At 45.6% G+C, this 12,818-nt stretch overlaps 1 protein-coding gene across 4 annotated transcripts in view; it reads right to left on the bottom strand.

Annotated features, from left to right (window-relative positions):
* The window catches only part of LOC147608583 (protein GIGANTEA-like), an 85,379-nt gene that overhangs the window by 56,980 nt on the left and 15,581 nt on the right, over positions 1-12,818 (bottom strand). Inside the window, exons 2-8 of one of the 4 annotated variants that reach the window (XM_086788888.1) lie at positions 10,920-10,991; positions 10,716-10,770; positions 10,490-10,632; positions 10,043-10,329; positions 9,512-9,570; positions 9,165-9,405; positions 8,904-9,054 (exon numbers count right to left, since the gene is read on the bottom strand). In XM_086788888.1, the coding sequence (XP_086645014.1) occupies positions 8,904-9,054; positions 9,165-9,405; positions 9,512-9,570; positions 10,043-10,329; positions 10,490-10,632; positions 10,716-10,770; positions 10,920-10,991 (1,008 nt within the window). Of the gene's footprint in view, positions 1-8,903; positions 9,055-9,164; positions 9,406-9,511; positions 9,571-10,042; positions 10,339-10,489; positions 10,633-10,715; positions 10,771-10,919; positions 10,992-12,818 lie in introns of those variants that run through there. The other 3 variants (XM_086788886.1, XM_086788889.1, XM_086788890.1) reach the window with 3 other exon arrangements.

Below are 12,818 nucleotides of genomic sequence, written 5' to 3'. Positions count from 1 at the left end.
GTTTGTGGCACAGTTCGACATTGCTTTTAGCGATGAGGACTTTACAGAAAAGTCAAAGGTGCGCCATGCTAGCATGTTTCTGAAAGGCACTGCTGCTCATTGGTGGATCACCGAAAAGATCACCAAGGATCCCATCTCTACTTGGAAGGAATTCAAAGACAGATTTTATGCTCAGTTCCTGCCACCCAATGCAGAGCAAACTCTCACTCAAAAGTGGGACAGGCTGGAACAAAAAGATAATGAGAGTGTGCAACAGTATGTGAACAAATTTTGGAAAGTGTTGCTGGAAGTGACTCCCTTCATGCTAATCTCAGAGGAGGAAAGAAAGAGGAAGTTTCGTTCTGGATTGCAACCTGCTTACAGATCGGGTATTGAATTGCACCCAAAACATACGTTGCAACAACTCACAGCTTCTGCCCTTGCTACAGAGCAATTGGTGCTCAAGATCAAGCAGGATCAAGGAGGTTCCAAGGCGAAGGACAAGGCTGCCCCAAATCAGCAAAAGGGCGGACAGCCACCTAAAAAGAACTTCCGGGAGCCTTACAAGGGTAGTAAAGCTGAAAATAACACATCAAAAGAACAGGGCCCAAGAAAGAATAAATTTGGATTAACCCCGGAGCAAAGAGAGCAATATGCTAAGGATGGAAAATGCTTTTCTTGTGGTAGCAAAGACCACATGTTCCGGCAATGCCCAGATCGCAAACCAAAGCACGAGGACAAGAACACCAAAGCAAATGTTCATGCAGTTCCTGATGTGCAAGGTAATACAGGTCATGATGCTAAAGAGAGAATGGTTTGCAAGGCATGGGGGCAAGTTAAGGATCAGCCCGCACTCTTCATGTTTGATGACTGTGCAACTGACAATTTCATCTCTATGCAAATGGCAGCTGCATTGGGTATTGAGGTTGAAAACATGGGACCTCAGATTGAAGCTGAAGCTGCATTTATTGGCAAAGAGGTGCAGGTTACCCCTTTGATTGGGAAGTTGCGTATTCATATTCAGGGCTATCTTGACAATGAGCATTTCTTAGTTGCTCCTCTGAATGGATGTGATGTATTGTTGGGCAAGCCGTGGCATCATAGGCTTGAGCCCCGCAAAGACTACAAGTCCAATATGATTTCTTTTATGCATAAAGGCCGCATGCACTTTATTGATGCTGGCAAAGAAGGGGATTCTATCCCAGTTGTATCACACATCCAAATTAATAAAGCAATGAAAAAGAGTCTTTCAGCGTACTTGATTTTTGTGCGTGATAGTCTTGTGCCAAATCATCAAAATGTGGATGCTATGTCTAATGATAGGCTGAATTTTCTTAATGCATTCAAAGACTGTTTTGCTGACTCATTGCCAGGTGAACTACCTCCCCAAAGGCCCGAAGATCATTGCATAGATCTTGTGCCAGGTAGTTCTCCACCTAACAAACCCGCATACCGAGTGAGTGCTGCACAACAAGAAGAAATTATGAAGCAGGTTAACGAGCTTTTAGAGAAAGGTTTGGTTCAGCCCAGTTCCTCACCTTACTGCTCTCCTGTGCTTCTAGTTCAAAAGAAGGACGGATCATTCCGTATGTGTGTGGACTATAGGGCTTTGAACAAGCTTACCATCAAGAACAGATTCCCAATTCCACGTATTGATGATATCTTGGATAAGCTTGATGGCTCAGCTTGCTTTAGCAGACTTGATTTGAAGAGTGGTTATCACCAGATCCGAGTGGTGCCACAAGATGTCCATAAGACTGCATTCAGGACAGCCTTCGGATTATATGAATTCTTGGTAATGCCTTTTGGTCTCACCAATGCTCCTGCTACTTTTAATCGTATGATGGATAGGATATTCCGATCCCATCGCAAGTTTACAGGAGTCTTCTTTGATGATATCTTGGTTTTCTCCAAGAATGAGCAGGAACACAGAACTCATTTGGTCACAGTGTTCGAAGAGTTGCGGAAGCATAAACTTTTCGTCAATGCCAAGAAAAGTGAATTTTTCCTTTCAGAGATTCATTATCTGGGACATATTGTATCCAAGGATGGAGTTACAATGGATCCTGCAAAGATAGAGACTATTCGGAATTGGCCCGAATTGCAAAACGTACATCAAGTACGTAGTTTTCTGGGATTATGTTCGTATTACAGGCGTTTCATAAGGCATTTTGCTATGATTGCAACTCCTCTACATGATCTCACGAAGAAGAAAACTGTTTTCAAATGGACTTCAAAGGAACAGGATGCTTTCTTGCAGCTCAAGCATGCGATCATAAGTGGTCCAGTATTGATTGTTCCTGACTTGCACAAGTCATTCGTGGTTGAATGTGATGCTTGTGGTGATTGCATAGGAGCCGTCCTAAATCAAGAAGGGCATGCAGTTGCATACGAGAGTCGTCGTTTGCATGATGCTGAGCTTCATATGGATATCTATGAGAAAGAGCTCTTGGCTGTAATTCACGCCTTAAAGATTTGGAAACACTACCTTCTTGGGGCTGAATTTGTGGTCAAGACAGATCATCAAAGCTTGAGATACTTTCTATCTCAAACCAAGCTTTCAGAGAAGCAAATGAGAATGGCGAATTTTCTTTCCATGTTTCATTTTCAGATTGTGCATACTCCAGGAAAGAAAAATCTGGTGGCCGATGCACTATCTAGGAGGCCTTATATTGCTGCAGTCTCAGTGGCCTCTCATGGAGATCTATCTACTATGAGAGATTTGTATCATTTGGATGCTGATTTTTGCCATATATGGACTGATTTGATGGCTGGTCATTCACATGCCTCTTATGTTATCAATGAGGGTTATCTAATGAAGGATAATTGCCTATGTGTGGTGAAGGATTTGCGTCCAAAGGTTATGGACGAATGTCATGCTCCACCTTATGCTGGTCATAGAGGTATTATGCCTACTACTCGCATGATTCAGAGGTATTTCTTTTGGCCAAGCATGCGTAAAGACATTGAGGCTTATGTGCGTGCATGTATCACTTGCCAAAAGGTGAAATTTGACAGGCAAAAGCCTCCAGGTTTGCTTCAGCCATTGCCTATTCCCTCGCAACCTTGGGAAAGTATCACGATGGATTTTATTATGGATTTGCCTAGATCCCAGCATGGGAATGATGCTATTTGGACTATTGTGGACAGGTTTAGCAAGCAAGCTCACTTCTTGCCCGTCAAGAAAACCATCAAAGCTGATCATATGGTAAAGCTTTTCCTTGCTAATATTTTTAAGCATCATGGTATGCCTAAATCCATTGTTGGGGATAGAGATCCCAGGACTACAAGCCTATTTTGGAGGGCTTTGTTTGATAATATGGGTACTAAGCTTGAGTTTTCATCAGCTTATCATCCCCAAACGGATGGCCAAAGTGAAGCTGCAAATTCAGCTGTGTTGGATTTATTGAAGTGTTATGTGGCAGATCAAAAGAGTGCATGGGAGAAGTATCTTCCACTTGTTGAGTTTGCCTACAACAATACAATCCATGCTTCTACAGGAAAGGCTCCGTTTGAGATTGTTTATGGCAGAGTGGTCTTGCCACCCATCCTTCGTACCAAGGATGAGATTTTTGCAGCTGATGAATATGTTCGTGACTTGGATGTTGCCTTTGGTCAGGTGCGGACAGCCATTGCAAGATCTCAGGATAAGCATAAAATGGCTGCTGACAAGCATAGAAGGGACATGGAAGTCAAAGAAGGTGATTGGGTATTGCTGAAATTTGAGAAGGCTAGGCTTCGGAAGAGGCCAGGACGAGAAGGATCATATCCTAAGCTTTCTCCTCGCTATTATGGACCCTTCAAGGTGATTCACAAGATCAATGAAGTGTCATACAGGCTTGCTTTACCTAGTCATTGGAAGATTCACAATGCTTTTCATGTGAGTCTATTTCGGAAATATGTGGGGCCAGATCCTGATGAGCCTGTCACAGAAGATCCGCCAGAAATTCAAGAGCTTGAGGAGATCCTCCAGCCAGAACAGATTGTTTTTCACAAGGAGAGAAAGCTACCTGCAGGAAAGCTTTCCAGGAGATACCTTGTGAAGTTTAAGAATTATTTGCCTATTGATGCCAAGTGGGTAAATGAGGATTATTTTGCAGATTATCCGCAATTGTTGCAGGCATATCTTGAGGCTTTTAAGTTGAGGTCAACTCTTTAGAAGCCCGGGGGGATGTCACCAATTGGCCGACCATTTGGTCCATTCCCACATTTTTGCGTCTCGTTCACTTGAGGCCAGGCCAGTGTCTCGTGTGAAGAGGCCAGTATTTTGCTGACATGGACGGGAGCCAGACTGGTGCCACCCGTGTGTTAGCAGGATGGTGTCGTATGGACGGGAGCCAGATCAGTGCCACCCGTGTATGACCTGGACTGTGTTCGATCCATGGGACTGTCACGCCATGGAAGAGCCAGTATTCGTGCCGTGTTTTACCTATGGGACTGTCACACCTAGGGAAACTCGTGCCTGGAACTGTGTCTTACCTATGGGACTGTCACTCCATAGGAAGACCAGGTTTTTATGTTTTATGTCGAGCCAGTTTTGTGCCGACAAATATTTTGTACATGTTCCATGAACGGGAGATATGTCCATGTTACTTTTGCACATGCACACATATTTTGCATGTTTGAAACTGTTTTCGCATGACATGTATTCGTGTGTTTGCCTGCCTGACGTGTTACTTACTGAGCGGGGACGCCTGCCAGTGAGTCGTGAAGTGTGCCCTGTATTCTGACAAGTTTCAGTGCATGTGAACAGGTGGTAAGTATGTCGCACATGTTTGTTTTAATGTTTTAAATTCTAACCCTTTATTTTTATAAGGTTAGGGGTTCACATTCATTTAAAAGTGGGCACCCCCTTTGGGCACCCACTTTGGGGCCAAGGTGGGGGGCCTCACTTTTAAGTGAGTGTGGGGGTGGGCATGGTCACCAACCCCCACTAGTCCCCTTCATGCATGCGTAGGTAGGACTAAGGTTAACTACACTTCAGTTTTTATTAAAAGCGAGGGCCCTCTTCAAGCGTGGCATGGATCGCTTCTCTCTTACGTGAAGAACCAGGCGGCTATCATCCATCGCTTCTCCTCTACACGGCTGAAGTTCACCTTGTTGCTGCTGTACGGCTGCTCCTCCATATAGGCGGTTGCCTTCCCTGCAGACTGGCTGCTACTGGCGACAGTCTCTCCCTCTCTCCAGTCGGCTGGCTGCTGCGAACCACCCTCTACAGGCTGGCTGCGCCTGACTCCCCAAGGCGGCTGAATTAACTACTGTGCCCGCCTTCCCTACAGGCTGGCTGCAGCCACTTCAACTGTGCGCTGGTGTTAACTGCCGGCTGCGCCTGACTCTCTACAGGCGACCCTCTGCTGTTGGCTGAAACTACTCTACAGGCAGCTGTTTACTCCACGTTGCACTCTTCCAGGTGACTGGCTGTACTATACACCTGGCGGCTGCTTCACCATCCATACAAGAGGCTGCCATCTCTTCCTTTTACCACTGCTGCGCATACACCCTTCAAGGCGGCTGCTGTGTACCTGCTTACAACGTACAACCTCTGGCGGCTCAAGTTGTACTTAACCACAGCAGGCAGCTGTGCCCTTTGTGGTGGAACTTGTTTGGAGGTTCACCACGTGGCTACTCTTTCTCCAACAAAGGTGGTTTCAAAGACTACACAAACACTACAAGTTTTGGTCTTCTATCAACCATCTACAAGTAAGTGACTTTCAGATTTGAGTAAAGCATTTAATGTTTAAATCTGGTAAGAGATTCGTCCCGCTCGGCCTACACCCGTTCGGTGCCGGGTTGTCCAAGCTATATGGGCGAACCTCGGTCCAAAGGTGCTGAGATCGGGAGAGCCAGGCGTTAGTACGAGAGCGCCTGTCTGTGCGTGGTCTCGGAACACCAGTGTGGTGCTCTCCGCGGAGTCCAGTGAAAGCACAGGACCGTAGTGATTGGACCACACTAGTGGTCGTTCTGCTCCAAGTTTTTCTACATCGAAATTCGAGTTATTTGTTTAATACTGTTTTCATATGTACATGGACATGATCTGGTTCTCAGAACCCGTGGAGCATTGTATTCTTTAAATACTCCCAATAAATATATCATATATTGAGGGGGGGGTCGGCCCGTTCCGGCCCCAGTGCTGGTGTCCATCTTTCCATTTCTGTTCATTTAAATTTCAAGTTGTTTTAAGTTGTCCTTTTCATATTTGTGGTTTTAAAGTTGTGCTATTAAACGTGTAGGTGTCCAACTGAGTCTTTCCCACTTGACGGGATCGGTTTCACTGCAGCTCCCGTCCAATCTGGTGTCCATCAACCAAATCAATGAACCATTCTGCTTCTGACTCAAAGAGGGCATCACACTGCTCACAAGGATCAACACCTGTTACGGTGCAAAGCCAAGTCCTAGAAACCTGCTGAAGACCACGCAAGGCCTTCTGAAACCTGTCAACCACTCCATCTGAATCCGGAACCACAAAGCCTGGAGAATGCACCTCCTTCTGCAGGTAATCAACTACCACCTGCCTGGCTTTCCGAAAGGTTCCCGTGAAAAGAACATCCTCATCTACAGGAGTTTCTTTGTCCCGAATACTATGAGACATCAGAGCATAAGTTACCTGTTCAGTTTCCTCTGACTATACTGGAAAGTTCCTGCCAACTGCTGCCATCAACTGGCAAGCTATCCACCATCTGGTCCTGGAAAGCCTGCACCTGCAGCGTATCCACACTTAAGTGGCTATTACCAAACTGCCACTCATCACAAACCTGAAGACCTAGGAGAGAGAGTGCTAAAAGCTTGTGAACTCCATTCTCCACTCCGCCTTCCCAAACCACTTGGCCTGTTGCTTTGTCCCGGAGAGCAACAAAATGCTCATCGAACTCCACCCGTACGCCAGTCTTGCAAAGTTGATGCACTGACAACAGATGAAAACCAAGTGACGGAACATACAACACCTGGGAGGAATGCTTCCCCCCTCTGCCATCGGGAACTATCTCCATCCTGCCCTCACTGTGAACTGGAATAGTGGATGTATCCCCAGTAAGAATGTGACCAGAATACCACCAGAGATCCTGTAAATCTAAACGGGAAGAAGTCATGTGCCTGGAAGCACCACTGTCTAGAATCCAATCCCGAGTATCCGTTGCGGAGAATCCTCCGACCTCCTCCCCGCCTGAAGAAAATGAAACATCAGTGTCCATCACCTCCAGGTGCACAAAAGCCAAAGTCTTCATGATTGCTGCTGAGGAATCTTCACCCTTCTCAGTCTTCCGCTTCGGACACTGCCTCCAATAGTGGCCTTTCTCGCCACAATCATTACAGGTCCTTTCTGCCTTTAGTTTCTCGCAGTCAGAAACAGACTTCTTCTCAAAAGACTTCTCCGATGAAGCCTTCCCTTTGCCCGTGTTACGGCCTTTCGACCGTTGGCCGGCCTCCGAACCTCCACTCTGAGGAGGGTTCGTGAATCGTTCCTCTTGGTCCAAGACCATGGGCCCAACATCCTCCACGTGATGGTGCTGAGCCTGCCACTGGTAATCAAAGACGAGTAAATTGCTGAGTACTGAGAGGGCAAATGCGACCGCAACGTTATGGCCATGTCCTCTGACGATATATCTTTCCCAGCCTGAAGAACTTCCTGCTGAAGAGCCTGCAGCTTGTTAATATGCTCCCGCATCGTCGACGACTTTGCAGGGCTCATAACCCGCATCTGTGCTTCCAAGGAAATCCTCTTCATGGACGATACCCTATTGTAAAGAGAAGCCAAATGCTGCCATATACCTCTAGCCAGCGTCATATGCTTACGTGATTGATTACTTGCGGTGTGCAATTGAGGAAGATAAACGAACGGACCCTAGCGTTGATACGATCCCACATCTGTGCCTGTGCCTCCCTTTCGGATCGACGGTAACTCCCCTTCCTCTACTTCCGGCCGTGGAATCCCAACAACGACGAAATCAGCGAGGTCGTAAGACTCCAGTACAGATTCCATCATAACCTTCCATATGCCGTAGTTGTTCCCATCCAACTGACGGTCCACCGGGAACGTGGGGAGTGTAGGGATCTTCACATGCCTCTCGGCCATCTCTAACAGATCTGCCATTGCGGGCATGTACTCTGAAAAAGGGTGGGTGGGTAGGAACAAAGAAAAACTTAGACCTGCAAGTGGCTGTCCAGCTAATCATCCCGCCGTCCTCTTGCTTATCCTCTTCCCGAACAGTCCCGAACAGTCCACCAATCAGCAACACAACAGTCCCCCTCTTGCTCACACAAATCCCAAGAACTATCTAGAGCCTAGGCTCTGATACCATGTCAGAATACGCAGTGGAGATGATGACCACATCTGGGAACACGAGCAAAACGCAATGCAGAAAATAACAGCACAAGAGAGAGAGAGAGAGAGAGAGAGAGGCGTGTAACTCTGCTCTATATACACAAGAAGAATCCCGGAATGATACAACTTGACAAGGGGGCTATGGGGCCATTTTATATGGCCCCAATACTGCAGTCGGCCTGCTCATGGGCAGCCGACAGGACCTGTAGAACTCCACGACCAGCAACAACACCAGTTGGCCAGCTGAGCACTGTCGGCCAGCGCTGTGAAGTCCACGACCTGTCAAAAACATCGGCCACCTCCAGCAAGTAGACTAATGCAGTCGGCTAACAAATGGGTCCTCCTGCCACCACAGTGCTGCCCCCAAGCCACAGAAAAAATGGGAAAAAATATGGGGAAAAATACGGGGAGTGAGGAAAAATGAGAAAACACCTACAAGGGCGGGCACACCCACAACAAAGGCCCTGGTGTCAACATAAAGACAGGAGATGACTTCTAACACTTTCCCCTATCTTTTTAGGAGAGTGATTTATTTGACCCTTAAAACAAAACAAAACAAAACTCAACCAATTTTTTTTTGTTTAGAATCGAAAAAACTGTAACCGACCTGCATGGATGAGCTGTAATCTTCAGCTGCTCGAAGTAGCTCCACAAGTTGCACCGCAGCATCGAGAGCATCAGGAGCCCATGACTGTGGAGCCTCAAGGAGACCTAGAAATAGTCGCTGAGTTGCACCAGGTGTGGCAATGGCATAGTATCTGAGAGTAAGCATACTAGATCTCACTTGGAAGTTGTCACAAAACATGTTGGCACCCTGATACAACTCTTGATAGAATTCAAAAATTCAAGTGTGGTTTTGAAGTTAGACCTGTGAAATAGCCGAGCAAATGGCTCGAGTGGAGGTAACCCTGCTACCAAATGCTCGTCCAGAGCTGTACTTGGAGGAGGAAGTAATAAGGCTGGGACAGCTGCAGCTGTGAGTTCAGCTGTTTCATACCGTAATACTTCATCATCACAAACACTGAGAATCACAGCAGCACCGTTTGCAACGGCCCATCTAGGAGTCGATGGCATCAGCTGCGGATGTTTTCCAGGTCCCTTGGCGCCAACTACACAAGCATTCACCATTAATGAGTGACTCAACAAATAGCTCACACACACACACACCCCAAAAAATTATGTACGTTCATTAGAACAACTTGAGCACTTCCACACCTGTTGTAGGAGGCTTCAACTCTCCTCCAGCTGCATACTTCCCCATTACACCTCCACACCTTTAAGAACCAGGAAAAGGCAAGTTAGTCAAGCAGATAGCAAAGGCTAGCTACAAGAACCACTAGGTGCAGGTAGTAAATAAAGCAAGCCGAGAAAGACCCACTTGACTTTGCGCTGAGTACATGCAGAGGTACCTTGATTTTTTTAATACTTTTTTCAGAAAAGAGACTTCTATTAAGAAATATAAAATCATACAAAGGGAGATCTCAAACCAAAAGGTCGGGAGATCTCAACCAATCAGGCGCACTATGCGGCCATAAAAGCCCCATAGGAGTGGAGGAGAAGAAAATATTATGGTTCCACTATCTCAAAAACGCGCTGCATTTTGTTTGCGCAGCTCTAGAAGATCCCTGTATACAGGCCCAGGTAGTGGTAGTACCTTGATTTTTAACTATTGAAAGGTGTTTTCTAGACGAATGACATGAATTTGAAGGTGGGATAAAAGTCCAAAGATTGACTGATCCCACTTACCATCGGAAATAGTCACTCTTGACACCCAATGGAGCAGCCAGTAGACTATCAGTTATCCAAGGAGAAAGCAACCTTGTAGGCACCTTTCTCTCTTGATCTTGACAAGCTTGTACTTCCTCAACCGCATGACGTGGGGCTGCACTGCTGGAACTTGCTTCACAGCCAGTGACCTCAGCAGATCTCCGAACAATCTTACTACTGTCAGCTTTGGAAATTGGGCGATTATAGAGCGTTAGGACTCTGAGAATCTCCCCACAAGCAAGTGCCCACTGCTCAGACAAGTCTTTCTGCAAATGCTTTATCCAAAAACAGGGTTTCATAAAGTAAGCCAAACTGAAAATTCGTAAGAAGAGCCTGTAGATATTGCCAGAAAAAACTCCATTCGTAAAAGGAAAAATAGAAATCATGTCCTATAACAAGATACACTGTTGCATGTTGAAGGCATACATCACTTGATGGGCTGAATAAAGAGAGAAAGGACCCAAAAGGTGGTGCTTTCTTGTCGTAAACTATGGTTCCATCAATTATGCAAGACAGTAACGCATGTAGAATGGCATGACCGTGTTCAGGATGGTGCAAGATAAACATTGCTGCAAAACCATAAAGTCAGCTAACCTAGGCGTATTTAGAGGACAGCATAGATTTAACCTTCTACAAATCCAAGAAATCTTACCAAGTACATCATCCAAGAGAGATGTATCTGCACGAGGATAGTGACTACGCACCAGCTGTTGATTGTGCATGCAAAGCCATCCAGGAATATAGAGTTTTCATTAGATTAGTTCTGACTTTGGGAAAACAAGTGTAACTCGTGAAAAAAGAACCGTCCACATCTGTTCAAAATATTAAACAAAGCATAAAACATTAATGTGATTACCTCGCTAATGTCATTTCCGAAAGCCTCTGATGCAAACTGTGCAAACAATTCCACATATGCCAATGTCTCTGTCTGGAAATCCGCCCAAACTAGTATGAGAAATATAGCTTTGCAAGTTAATACCACGAAAAAAAGCTCACAAATTTATCACAAAATTTGTTTAAACATAATGGACCAGCCAACCTCCTTGCCTTATAATATTAGCTATGATCCATGGTGGCCTCAAATATATGTCATGGTAGGAGGTATTGCACAAGCTAGTTTAGGATGAGTATGTGTCACATGGAGAAGCCTTGGTCATACTTAACTAAGTTAATTGTGCAATTACTTTGGTGCAAATACTAAGAGAGGAGAGGAGAAAGAAATACACCACATACCCAATTGAATTCTGAGATGTACGATGAGGCCTCAATGTGTGACATAGGTCTCAATGGCTGCCTAAGACTGGCTTCAAGGTCTAAATCAGACATCTGCATATGTAGGGATAAGCCTTGAGCTCCTAGACTAGCCATTTTTTTGTCTTTTGACCTTGTTCTTATAAGTCTCTTGGCTAAAGAGCTCCCGTTTCTCTCGGGTTTCTGGTGTATGGGACCCCTTAGTCTGAAAATCATGCATGACTTTGAGATACCTCCAGTGGGTGATAGAGTTCAAAATTAAACTTGCATTTAAAAGAGTGCACAGAGCGGAAGCAAAAGGGCACTAGAGTGTGCTGAATAGAGAGTGCAAAAGAGAGAGAGAGATATGGAGCAACTATGCTGAATATACTGAAGCAAAACAGTCCCAAGCAAGAGACACAAATAGTCTCATAAGTGAGAGACCAAAATATGTAAAAGACTGAATGCAAAGTGAGAGGTCAGCCCCACCTATTTAAAGGTGGGTAGTGCTGGCCGACTGGGGCTGAATATGCTGGCCAACTGGAGCAGAGGAGCTAGCCAACTGTAAAATACCAAATAGGCTGGTAAAAATCCCAAAAAAATATGGAAAAAAGGGGTGGCCAGCCCACAATCAAGGGCCATACAAAAGGGACCAAAAAGACACCAGAAATGGGCAGAAACTGGGGATGAATGTGCTAACACCCCCTCTCAGCACCAATGCTGAACAACCTCCGAGAAGCCGAAGAAGTCGTCCTCTGTCAAAGACAAAAGAATGCAACAACAACAAATACCAAGAAAGTTCCACAAGCAATCTCCACAGCAACTCAGCTACAAAAGCAACAGAACAAGCTGCCAGGTACACTACTCTCTAGAAGAAAACAACCATGTAGGCTGCGCCGTGCTGCTCCAAATATCGGTGCCAAACCCAAATGAAAACACAATGTCACAAAAATCCCTAGAAGCCTGTAGCTCCAAGAAGATAATACCCTCAAAAGAAATAGAGTCCATCTGCTCCAACTCTGTACCAAGAGTAGCCAAATGCTGTACAATAGCACCCTCCTCGAAGGTCGGAATCGCCAGATGTAAGAACTCAACTGCCCCCTCTGAAAACTGATGTCGGGACTCCACAGGCCCAACCAAATCCAAATCCCAATCCTTCAAGCCCTAGAAGTACCACTGTGTCCCAGGCATAGTCACGGACACACCTGACAACAATCCAGAATCCTCACACAGAGTAAGGGAAATAGGAACATTCACAGTAGTGATAACTGAAGTAGTAGTAGCCTCCTCAATAGCATCACACAACGTAGAAGCAGGCTCCTCCATAGAAGGCAAAGGGACCAGCAACACATCCTGGTCACTCGTTGACGAAGAAAGAGTCAAAGGTGAAGCAATAGGAGACAAACCCCCCTCAAAAGCTGTGAGCAAAGATAGCCCACTATCTTCCTCAAAAACATTACCAGATATATCATCCTGGCAAGGAGAAGTATGCACAAAAACTGAAGGCAAGGCAACATGAGAAACA

This window comes from Cibotium barometz, chromosome 53 (assembly GCF_041138505.1).
Source record: "Cibotium barometz isolate CiBa-2024 chromosome 53, ASM4113850v1, whole genome shotgun sequence".
Classification (NCBI taxonomy): Eukaryota; Viridiplantae; Streptophyta; class Polypodiopsida; order Cyatheales; family Cibotiaceae; genus Cibotium; species Cibotium barometz.
The sequence above is the reverse complement of the archived record's forward strand: the minus strand, read 5'-3'. Positions and strand labels throughout refer to the sequence as shown.